Source organism: Sphaerodactylus townsendi, linkage group LG09 (genome assembly GCF_021028975.2).
Source record: "Sphaerodactylus townsendi isolate TG3544 linkage group LG09, MPM_Stown_v2.3, whole genome shotgun sequence".
Taxonomy (NCBI): domain Eukaryota; kingdom Metazoa; phylum Chordata; class Lepidosauria; order Squamata; family Sphaerodactylidae; genus Sphaerodactylus; species Sphaerodactylus townsendi.
The window spans coordinates 15,564,400-15,577,004 of record NC_059433.1 but is presented as its reverse complement, the minus strand read 5'-3'; the positions used below and the strand labels follow the sequence as shown (position 1 = coordinate 15,577,004).

The window sequence follows — 12,605 nt, the reverse complement described above, 5'->3', positions numbered from 1 at the left end:
TCTTTAAGCTTTTAGTGAGAAGCGAATTGAATTGCGGGGCTCTCCAGATGTTAGAATCTCAATTCTATCAGTTCCCTACCAGCATGGCTAATTGGCCATGCTGACAGAGGCTGATGGGAATTGTAGTTCCTGAACATCTGGAGAGCCGCAGGTTCCCTACCCCTGATTTAAACCGTTACCCCGTAGTAACAGACTCAACATGAGATGAGTTGGCTCTGTCAAGGAAGCCATGGCCTTCAGTAGGCAAGACCTGGCTGTTAACCATGGGGCGTTTTGGAGGACATTAACAAGGTGAGTCGGAAGTGACTTGATGGCACTTATGTTTATTTATTTATGAACTTGTTGTCCCCCCGGGGCCGGGCGCGCGCGCCCACACGCACACACACACACACAGGGTGTCATACGCACACTCTTTAACCACCAGCCCTCATTAAACTTCACGTGGAGCTGACTACAGCCCAGGGCAGGCCACGCGGGCGCCGATCAAAGGAGGTCACTTCCCTCGCGCGGAAGCTCCGCCAGGCCCGGGCGCGAAACGTCCCCGGCGCTCCGCTCACGAGACCGCGCCGCGGTCAACCGTCCCTCCTCCCGCCCCCCAGGCCCTCCTCCCATCCTCTAAGCGCTTCAGGCAGCCAATCGGCACGCGAAGACGTCACTTTTCTGGCTTCCTATTTTCTCCCTCCTCGCCTCGGCAGCCAATCCTCTACTTCGCTCGCCCAGCGCCAGCCAATGGCGGGGAGAGCCGGTTCCCCCCCGCCCTTCGCTGCTCCTTCTCGGTTTGGGGCAGCTGCTCCTTAACTGACGCGGTCAGTGAGGGAGCCGGAGGGACGGCGGAGGAGCCCCCCGCGTTCTCCCGTCAGTCTCCGGTCGCGCCTTCTGCGTGGGTCGGCCGGTCGGCCGGCGGTCTCCCGAGATGCCCTGGGTCGCCCTCTTGCTGGCTGCCGGCGGCGTTGCCGTCCTCTCGGCCTTGCTCATGGTGCTCTACATGGGCTCGCTGGTGACCAGCCCCAAGCCCATGTCGCTGTCCGGCGCGCACGTCGTGGTGAGGACGAGCGGCGGTTGGTGCGGGTGGGCGGGCGGGCGGGCGGGCGGGCGGGCGTCCGCGAGGAAAGGGGCCCTCTGAACGGCCCCCCCCTTCTAAGTCTCTCCGTCCCGTTTGTCAGTCTCCTTTTCCAAGCTCGTTTTGGGATAGGCGACCTGCGCACAAAACGGGAGGTGGAAGGACACTGCCGCCCCCCCCCCCCCTTGGAAAAAAAGTAAAGTCGACCAGGGACGCATAAGAGATGTGGAGAGTTATTCTTAGCCCAAAAGAATCTGGTTTATTATTTTCCCTCTTTTTGGTGGTGGTGGTGGTGGGGGGGCAGAAGGGGGCACGCGATAATCCCAAAAGCTGCATTCTCCCCCCGTTGTGTTCTCTCGTCCTTTAAACCGCCTCCCCTGCCGTTGTGTTTAATTTCCAATTCGAAGTGTCACTTGGGATTTGTTTAGGCGAGGCTAAAGATTGCCTGGCTCCGTCTGATGTGTTTGCACAGGGGACGGCCTTCATCGTTGGCTAATTAAGAGGTGCGTTATGTTGCCTGTAGGTTGGAATAGTCTCTGGTGAGAAACTTGTGATTAAGAGGGGGGGGGGGGGGGAAACACCACCACCTGCTGCCTGGAGTGTTGCTGGAAGCATCGTGCATGAATTGCACCAGTTGATCTCCTTGGCATAGAAGAATGTACAAAAAACGCTACTTTGTTTTGGTTGGTGCATCAAAGCATAGGAAGTTGCTGGCTTCTAGTGCTGCCTAGTACAGTGGTGGCGACCCTTTTCGAGACCGAGTGCCCAAACTGCCACCCAAAACCCACTTATTTATTGCAAAGTGCCAACATGGCAATTTAACCTGAATACTGAGGTTTTAGTTAAAAAAAAAGGTTGGCCCAGAGGCATGCGTTACTCGGGAGCAAGCTTGGTGGTTGTCGGTGGCTTTGCTTTGAAGAAACCATGCAACTCTCCCAACGGGTGAATCACGACCCTAGGAGGGTTTACTCAGAAGCAAGCCCCATTGCCAGCAACTGAGCTTACTCCCAGGTAAAGGATTGCACTTTAGTTCTTTGCATGAAAATCTGTGGGGTTTAATAGCACTTAACAGGGTTACCTACACTGCTTCCCCAAAATTAGGTCTTAGGTTTAATGCTAATAATCGAGCCCAGTGGCCCAGACCAGCCTAGATGTGTGTGGGGGGTGGGGGTGACTCTGTTTGTGTGTGCTCACAGAGAGGGCTCTGAGTGCCACCTCTGGCACCCGTGCCATAGGTTCGCCACCACTGGCCTAGTATGTAGACCTTGGGTCCCATTACTCTGGTTTTAATTGAGTCCCAGGCACTGAGTCTCGAAAAGGTTCACCATCACTCGGCTAGGGGTTAGTGGCACAGCACCCCCTGCTACCTGGAAGTCTGTGTAAAAAAAATTGACCCACACTTCATACCAGTCTAAATTTTTTTCATTTTTCTTTTGTTTTAACTTTAAAAAAGAAATTGTGTATCTTTATGGTATTAAAAGATAAAATGTTGATAGTATACAATACAGTATATTTTAATGTGTTTCTGAGTTTCTAGACTTTTTCTGTGTTATCTGTTGATCTTTGTGTGTCATCTGTGGCTTCCACAAAACTAGATACAAGCACAACAATGTGGTCAGTGTGAAGGATCTAGACCAGTGATGGTGAACCTTTTCGAGACCGAGTGCCCAAATTGCAACTCAAAACCCACTTATTTATCGCAAAGTGCCAACACGGAACTTAACTTGAATACTGATGTTTTCGTTTAGAAAAAACGGTTGGCTCAGAGGCGTGCGTTACTCAGGAGTAAGTTTGGTGGTAGTGGGTGGCTTTGCTTTGAAGCAACCGTGCAACTCTTCCAATGGGAGAATCATGACCCTAGGAGGGTTGACTCAGAAGCAAGCCCCATTACCAGCAACCGAGCTTACTCCCAGGTACAGGATCGCGCTTTAGTTCTTCGCATGAAAATCAGTGGGGTTTAACAGGGTTACCAACACTGCTTCCCCAAAAAGTAGGTCTTAGGTTTATGCTAATAATCGAGCCCAGTGTTTCCAGACCAGCCTAGATGTGTATGTGGGGGGGGGGGGGCGCACTCTGCGCGTGCCCACAAAGAGGGCTCTGAGTGCCGCCTCTGGCACCCGTGCCATAGGTTCACCACCACTGATCTAGACAACAGCTTCCACAAAACTAAAAAAGAAAATTCCCATTTAATTTCTTATGCCAATCTGTGATATATCAAACCGCAATGGGGAAAGTTGTGATGTGGAAAGGATAAGTGTAGTTTGTCCCACTACCCTTCTTGCCTGCCTAAAATAATGTGCCTGGGTCCTCCCCAGGGAATCTGTGTGATAAAAGAGAATCTTGGACATGTTATCTGTGTGATAAAAAGGGGTTTGGTTTGTTTGCTTGCCCACCATATGTAGATTTCTATTGCTGAGGGAAGTCTTTGAACTTGTCTGTACTCAACTTTAGCCCCAGTTTGCTAGTTGTAACGGGCAAATCTTGTGTATCCCAGAGAAGTTGGGATAAGATAGGAAACATTTTGTACTTTCTATGCTATGTAAATATTAAAAATGTTCATAATGTAGCCAAGACCAAAACATTTTATTGAAATCTTCTTACCATTAAGTAATTAGAGGATTTGTGAACAAAAAGTTAAAGGAAAGGAAAATTAATAATTGTGGAAAGGAAGTTAGTAATTAAGGAAGTTAATAATTCCATCTGGGCACATGATGACAGGGGTTGTATTTATGTATATACTAAGGTCCTCTTTGTTAATCTGAACAAAGTATTAAGGTTTTTTGAACTGTACAGAAATCATATCCTATTCAGTATATAGTATCTTTTGAGTCACATAAGTCCTGTAAGGCTTTGAACTCTTCTGACACAATACATGTGATGTATTCACCAAAAATAATAGCAGCATATAATCTGTCCCATCCTGTTTGGAGGTGTGCTTCCATTTAAGTTACAGGGCTGCCTCCAAAGAGATTCCAACCTAGGTCACATATTTACGCTCTCTCCCCGTTTGCCATTAGTCTCCATTATAGCTGGTACCTAATCAAATGCTTAAGTGCTGGATTCTGTGGAATGATAAAACTGTCCCTGTAATTAACAGTGCAGTCCTGTGCAGAGTTGTGCTTATTGAAAGCCTGCTGACATTGGGAGCAGAATAACTGCACAGGCTTTCACTGTTGGCTACCTTTCTATATGCCCACACTTTCCTCTCTGCATCAACACCCACAACATCATTGCTACTAATAAGAGGTGTGTGATGGAAGCAACCCAGAATTTCTTGTTTAAATAGACTGGTATTATAATCTCATGATAAGAAAGTCCAGATGATATCTGTATCTTGACTGTATGTTTGAGACCGGAGTTATGCTCATTCTAATAGTTCTTTCCCCCAGGAGAGAGAAAGGAAAAGATTACCATGACATGTTTAGCATTCATCCTCTGGAATTTCTAGAAGGGCATATTGGGTCATAGCTGCTGCTGTTAAGAGATTCCAAACTCTGCTCTCACCAGAGGAAATCAACAAGTCAGAGCGTTCTTCCATGTAGCAGTGTGCACCATTTTCTGGCTTCTTTCTCTTGGATCTGATTGACTCGGACTTGCAGCTTTTCACAAGAAAGAACATGCTTCAAGATATCTGGGGAAAGGGAATTTTCATAACTGCTTCCCCATCAGACCCATCTGATTTCCCTCCTACCTGTCATGGCTTTCATAAGCTCATGAAACCTGGAAATATTTTACAAGATTCTTCTTGACAGTCATTAGAACTTGATATTGCCGTCATGTGACCTTCACTTAAAATATGTCTTCAGTGGTTTTTTTAAATGGTTCTTCATTTTCCCACATACTTCAGCTAGTACTTAGTTGGTCCCTTTGGGGCTTCAGTGTGTCTTTTCGTGCTTTTTAATTTTTGGCTGATGACTTTTATGGTGCTTTTATGCCTACAACTTTTCTCTCAGAGACCAGTCCTCTGCCTTTCATGGCTAGTGCACTGCTTGTCTCCATCGTAGTCAGAACTGGTGAAAGATCACTATCAGCCTGCACAGAAACTGAAGGTGGAATACTTTCCCCCAAACCATCATCCCTTCTTTTCAGTTCTGCAATGGGAGTCATTATCAAGGGAATGCTCTGCTGTAGTTGCTGGCGTGGGGGTGGGGGGACACAGTATGATCTAATACTCCTTTTCTTGACCCATCTATTACATAACTACTAACTATATAAATAGTCTCTCATTCACAACAACCACAACCCCCCAACCCACCCCAAAAATCCCTGTAACACCCTCTTCATCAACCTCAGAAGCAAGAAGGAATTTCTTACACTGGTGTGCAAAGAAATGAGACAAAGAGCAATCTACCTTCAGCTACTGCCTGGAAACCCGTAGCCAGTTTTTCTTTTTATGGCTGTTTTTTTAATTGGTGTTTATAGTAGTAGTAGTAATAAGTTTATTGTCTTGGCTGTAGGCCTTCATAATCTCTTCATCCACAGTATCATAAAATGAAAACATACACAAAAGCACCCCAAAGGACTTAGCTAAAATGAACTAAATTAACTCTATATAAATATCCCTGTTGAATAATACAACACAACATCATTACACCATACTTAGCCTGATTGTTCTTGCAGCATGAGCAAAAAGTGGTACTCAATTGGTAATATATGGATCACCATCAGATAATAGACAGATCAATTTCCCAGTGTTATTGGTGTCCCCTGCAATTGGAAGAATTCCTTTAATATATTTGGATCTTATGTTATCATAGAGGGGACATTCCAGAGCATAATGCAGAATGTCCTCATCTGCATCACTACCACAGATACATCTGCCGTTAGGTACTGGTACATTACTACATCGTGCACTCTACACTGCCGTTCGTATGGCCCGGAATCTCAAGTTGGTAAATGCCATTCTAAAGATATAAGTTGGCAAATGCTTTAAGAATGGTGATCTAATATGGTCCTTCTTTAAAAATTTAAAGAAGGTGGCAATTTTGGATTGATTGGTTCGATCTCTATCTATTAATGCGTCCATATGGTAAATCGAATCCCTCAAATCTGTTCCCTGACTACCACTATTGAGAACATCATGTGGTATAGAGTAGCGTGTTTGCATGGAGATCAAATATTCTGAGCGAGGTTTCTCTTGGACCTATTTCAACCTCAGATTGGTGACACAAAGAATTTGGGTCACTGGACAACTGTTTTTCCCAATATTTTAAAATGTGCACTTTTGCCTGGCCAATTGCTGGTGGCATAAATTCTGGGCCCTCCAACTTATCTACTACGTCATTAATATACAGATTGAACAGGAGAGGTGCCAACACGCACCCTTGCTTTACCCCTTTATCTATTGGTATTGTGCTGGTCAGAGAACCCAAACTTCCTACCTTGATTCTAATTGAAGTATTCAAGTGAAGTTGCTGCATTAAATAGACCAAGCGAGGATCTGCCTTAAGATTTAAGAGCTTTTGCCAAAGCCTTCCTCTATCCAAGGAATCCAAGGTTGCTGCGAGATCAATAAAGGCAGCATACAAGGCTTTTGTGGGTCCCCTTATTGCTGAATAAGCTAGGTGATATAATGTCTGACAGTGTTCAATCATAGAATGGCCAGTTGGAGGATCTGGTTATCAATAATCCAGTCCTCCAATTTACATTTCAAAAATTTGGCATAAACTTTGGAAGCAATTAGGAGAAGACTGATCGGTCTATAATTCCGTGGATCATGCTTATCACCCTTCTTATAGCTAGGAACTATTATGCTGGATGTCCAACCGCACAGTATCCTACCAGTGCTATTAATTTGTGTAAAGAGACTTGTTAATACAGGGAGCCACCATTCAGAGAAGGTTTTGTAACACTCTGCTGGAATTAGGTCCGTCCCCGGGGATTTTCCTAAAGGCAAAGAAGCTATTAGGGCCCTATCCTCACATTCTGTTACAGGGAGCCACATTTCCATTGCACTACATATTTCTAAAGGGACTGGATTGACCACGGCGCATCCAAACATCTGGGTGTAATAGTCAATCCAAGTGCAGGCCTGAATTGGTGATGCATTACAAAGCCCTACTGCTCTATTACCAACAGAAATCAAATCCCAAAATAGTGTTTCATTCTTAGCTTTAACAACTTCCTGCAGGGTATTCCAGTTCTAGTTTTCTTTTCCTTGTATTGGGATTTTGCCCTCCTTAACTGCTTCAGAGAGAGTTCTCTACTCTTCCTGAAATTTCTAATACTTTTTAGGACCTTTTTTTCTTCAATCTGCATTCTCCATCAAACCATCTATTCTCACCGGTGTCAATATGCTTCTGAGGCTTCTTGTATGTAAGTATGAGTTGAATACGATTAGTTATATTTTCATAATACTCAATCGCAGCATAGTTTGAATTTTGGGTGATCTTACCCCCCAACCTCATATTTTCTGCGACCTAAATTTGCTCAATAGAATTCTTCAGCGGGACTGTCCACTTTGATTTCCTATGGCCTATCGCATCTTCCATAGTTGGATTAGATGGCAATACCAGTTCATTACTACAGCAGAGTGTCAACATTAAAGGGTTATGGTCACTAAGTGAGGAGTCTAGAAACTCAAACTGAGATACTTTTGGCAAAAGATCTGTAGTAACTGCAATATTTTAGATTGTATCAGTTGTTGTACACCTGTCAGAGCCCTCTGGGGGTGGGTGGCATAGAAGTCAAAGAAATAAAATCAATCAATAAATATAATCAATTGTGCTATAGTGTAATGTTGATACATACGTAAAAGCTCCCTTAGAGAGATCAAACCTAGAACCATGCAACACACATAAATTAAATGATACTAATAGCTCCAGAAATTTAAGACCTGGGGAATTAATAATTGTGTCACTAGAGATACGCTCCAGGCATACGCTCCAGGAATCCCTTATTTTCAAACTAGATGTAGTGTGACCTGGACCGATTCTTGCTTTAAAATCTCCCCCTAAAATAATTTGGGCTTTTGGGAACTTGATCACTAGAGTTTCTAACAGTGCGAATAATTTTCCCCAAAAGCATCCATCCCGGGCCATAGCCAATTTTGGTGGGATATAAACATTAATACATATCAGAAGGCGAAAACTTAAACTCCTTAGTAACAGGACCAAAACATAATTGGAGCAGTCATGAGTGATCTCTTCAATCTCAAAGAGAAGATTCACCCTTACACCTATTAGTAAACCTCCACTACCCTGTCCCTTACCATGGACTTTAATCGCGGGCAGGTTGAATGATCTAAAACCCTCAAATGCTGGTAGGGAAGGACCCTGTGCCCAGGTCTCCTGGATAAACAGTATATCAACACTGATTAACATTTTGGTGAATTCAGGGTCATACAACTTATTACACCATCCCCCCACATTCCAAGATAGCAGTTTTAGTTGTCAATCTTCTAGCTCTATGCTTTCCAAAAACCCCTCTGAGTCTCTGAAAATCCAACCATTTGTTGGTTTTACATTAGTTTTTTGTTTGTGTGAACTATTGGCATTTGGTTCAAGGACTCCTGGCTCCTTACAAGATGCTAAGATATCCTGTGAAGAGAAAGGTGGAAGCTCCACAGAAGTGGTCTCGTTGGAGATCTTAATCTCTTTGGGCCTTTGTAGTCTATATTTAACAAAGTCCAGTCTCTCCAAAATACCTTGTTGTTCCTTCTCAGTAAGAGTCTCAAAGGACTTTAAGAGGTCCTTTTCAATGGAATTCTCCAAATGTTCATGATTAGAAGGCCCATGGGATAAACCCTGATGCTCAGCTTTACTGCCCTCTTCCTTAAGTTGGGCTAGGCTAGAGTATCTGCACATTGGTCAAGCGCAGCTGTCTCCATTGGGTCCGCTCGATTCCCCGAATCAGGCACACAAGCAACCTCCCCCTGGTCATTAATTGGATTGTTTTGAATTTAGAAGATGTTCCATCCAAGGAAGATGTTAACTTAACTAGAGGTCTCACATAGCTGTTCTTAAAAAATCCTGGGGGGAAAGACTCCATCATTCCTTAAAAGTATTTTTTTCTTCATTATGAAATTAGGTGTAAATGGATTTGAAAAGCTCAAGAGAAGTCTGGAGTACTGGGCTGTGTTAGTAAGAGGCTCCACTGAAGTAATATTAAAGACTGGTGTTTTCAGCAGCTGTTGGAGGTGCAGTTTAGTTCTGTAAACTGAATCCCAACGTGGAATTTTTCCATTAAAAGGGAACACTTTCATTATCACATGGAGGAGTTGGATCTTCAGATACCTTATCCAGCTCTGGATCTGTTTGTATTCCATCATCTCCCTCCAATGGTAAAAATCTATTCTGAGTAGGGAAATCCTGTTCCAATTGAATACTCTGCAACTGAGTTGAAACAAAATCACCCAATTTGGTCTGTTTCTGCCTAGGCTGATGACTTGCAGAATTGGGTGAGTTAGTCCGGTTCTTTCTTTTAGTCATAATGACGTTTCTGACCCTGACAAGATAAGATAATAAACAAGCCGGAGAGATTTACTACTCACACACTTGTGAAGACTTTGCCAGAAGTTGTAGACAGTTGCTGGGCGTATAATTAACAGCCGTTCTCCAGAGCAATAATTCAATAGTTCGGTCTTGGTTAGTAGCAGCACCACCCACGGTTTTGCTCAAGAGGAAGTAAAAATTTTTTCCCAGCAAATGGGTAATAGACGCATTAAAACAATTTAAACTCGGGAGTTTCTCTCATGCACAGCCCTAAGGTGGGCATCTTGACCGGAATTGGTGTTTATAGTTGTTGGCTTGAGATTTTTACAGGGTTGACTTTTAAAAATTTACATTGTTTCATGTGGTATGCCGCCTCAAGCAGCTTTTCTTGAGAGGTGGCATAAATTTGCGAATTAAATAATACTCTGGGCTACTTGGTGCTACCTTATCACCAGTTTCATTTTGCCGCATGGGTGCAGCTGAACAGTATTTCACCCATTAGCTTGGTATCTCTTCTTGAGCAGTTTACTAACTGCTGCTCCACTTTCGGGCTCCACGTGGTTCCACGTGGCCAGCCCGGAAGGCTTATTATCTATGTCTTGGGTTTTATGGTAATAATATAGTAATATAGTCTATTGTGTGTAGTCGTGTGTTTACTAATGTCACGGAAAGAATAATTTCATGATATATTCATAAAGCTCTTTTAGAACCCATATCACCCCGGTGTTGCGCCGCCTACACTGGCTTCCAGTGGAATTCTGGATTGTTTTCAAGGTGTTGGTGTTAACCTTTAAGGCCCTTCGCGGCTTGGGACCCTCATACCTTCGGGACCGTCTCACCCCATATGTCCCTGGTAGGCCTCTGCGTTCTGCTGAGGCCAACTTGCTGATGATCCCTGGCCCCTCTGTGATGTGGCTGGCCTCTACGCGGGCCAGGGCTTTTACAGCCCTGGCCCCTGCCTGGTGGAACACACTTCCATCAGCGGTCCGGGTCCTGCGGGATCTTAGTGATTTCCACAGGGCCTGTAAGACCGAATTGTTCTACCAGGCTTTTGGGGCGGCCAGCCGCAGATTGGATGTCCCTTTGTTGCGTGCTGTACCATCATTGGCACTACCGGTGTGACATCTTTCGGTATTGTCTGTCCCCTCCCGACCTTGGGACTGGGAGCCATTAGTAGCATTAGTATTATTAATATTGTTTTACTGGGTTTTAGAATGCTGCTTATTCTGAGTTATGTATTTTAACTATTTATCACTTATTTATTATGCACATTGTTTTAGTTGTGATTTTGCTGTACACCGCCCAGAGCCCTTCGGGGGTGGGCGGTTTATCAAATTTAATAATAATAATAATAATAATAATAATAATAATAATAATAATAATAATAATAATAATAATAATAATAATAATAATAATAATAGGCTTCAGCAGATCAGTTTTTTTATATCTTTGAGCCCAAATTTAACACTAGGGCTGATTGCTCAGGCCCCAGCAAATTAGATGCTGAAGTTCAGGGAACTGAAGTCTGTTCTTTTGCTCTGTAGTGAGTGGCCTGGTGACTAGAAAAATTACCTAGTTCCTTGAATGCTGAAACAGTTTGCTAGTCCTATCATTATCGAGGTTAGACAGTTACCTGAAAACTCTGCTGCTCAGTTAAAAGTGAACTATGGTCTTCCTATAGGGAGAAAGTCATTCATGATATCAAGCTATGTCTGAAATTCCCCACTCTTGCCTCTTGCCTAACTTAAACCCAAGAGAGGACTTTTAACTGAGAAGAGCCGATCTGTGTAGATGGGAAACTTGCCATCCTGTTACAACTCTTTTAAGGGGGATCACATCCCCGTTAGAAACTGAACACCTAGAGAATATATATGTGAAATGATTTGAAAACATGGAATGCAAGGATTATATTTATGTAAGGATTGTTTGTGGTTTTTTTACGGGTGATTTGTCATTAGGACTCATGTGAGGTACTGAAACTGTCAGGAAGATTTAATATCTAGCGTGCTTTGATCATAATAATATCTGTCCTGGAGGAAGTATAATGATATGTGTGCTGGAGGGAACTGTTATAACCTTTGTTTCTAAATAATTGTTGCTAAACCCCAGTTTGGTAGAAAAGCTGAGTGATGAGAAAATGTTCCTTGTCACTGCTCTAGTGCTGTTAAATGTGTTTTAATACTCTTCCAAGTCAAGCACAAGATTGTTTTTCCCAGTGGCCTTTGGATGTCCAAATATGAACATGACACATACTATGACTTATTTGGATAAAGCTTTTTAGGTGTTTATGAGTCTTTCCATAAGCATCAAGCAAATATGTGTGAAAAGAGGGGAGAAAGATAAACCAAAAGACCAAAAAGTGGCTTTCATGGTCATCTTGCAACTCATTACTGTGTGAAATGTGTGTTATATGTGACTTCCAGAGGAGTTCAACTGTCACTGAGTTCAACTGTACACTGAGAGCATATGCACCGGAGACAAATTCCTTGTGTGTCCAATCACACTTGGCCAATAAAGATTCTATTCTATTCTATTCATTTGCTTTGGGCTTGTCCTGTAGCAAGTTGTGCCTGGATATAATTCCACAGACAGGTTAAGTGCTTACCTAACCTCCGTTGGATTCGACCTCAGACAGATATGGGTTCTTAGCTTTAATTATTTAAAAACTCCTTTCAGGGAGAAGAGGCCTGAAGTTGGTCAGCCAAGACTACCCCAGGATATGTTTGTGTCTTCTTTGTTTTGTTTGAAGTTGTATGTCCACACTGGTTCTTCTAAAGTCATGTTAGATCTCTTTGGGAAACGCAAACAGTGTAGAAATGCCCACCCCCCAAATAAATTGTGGAATAAAGAAAGATGGAGGATAACATCGCAAAACCTCCCTCTTCTTACCAACCTCCCATGGATGCCACAAAATGCTTTATAAGCAAGGTAGATAATTTGACTGGAATGAAGGAGGAGGGGATGGGACACCCATCTTCTTCAGGCTGCCTGGGGCAAAAGAACAATTTGGCTCCTGAGAAAGGCACTTTTGTATTCTACATGAGCCCAAAGCCATGCATTGGCATTTTCTCAGTCATCAAAAGAGGACCTCTGAAGATTATGTAAACTTCTCA

The 12,605-nt window shown here is 43.5% G+C and overlaps 1 protein-coding gene across 1 annotated transcript in view; it reads left to right on the top strand.

Moving 5' to 3' along the window:
• The first annotated feature begins 771 nt into the window (after positions 1 to 771).
• KDSR (3-ketodihydrosphingosine reductase) overlaps positions 772 to 12,605 on the top strand; it is a 39,782-nt gene continuing 27,948 nt past the window's right edge. The window contains exon 1 of the mRNA XM_048507943.1: positions 772 to 1,042. Within this exon, the coding sequence (XP_048363900.1) occupies positions 914 to 1,042 (129 nt within the window). The 5' untranslated portion in view covers positions 772 to 913. The remainder of the gene's footprint in view (positions 1,043 to 12,605) is intronic.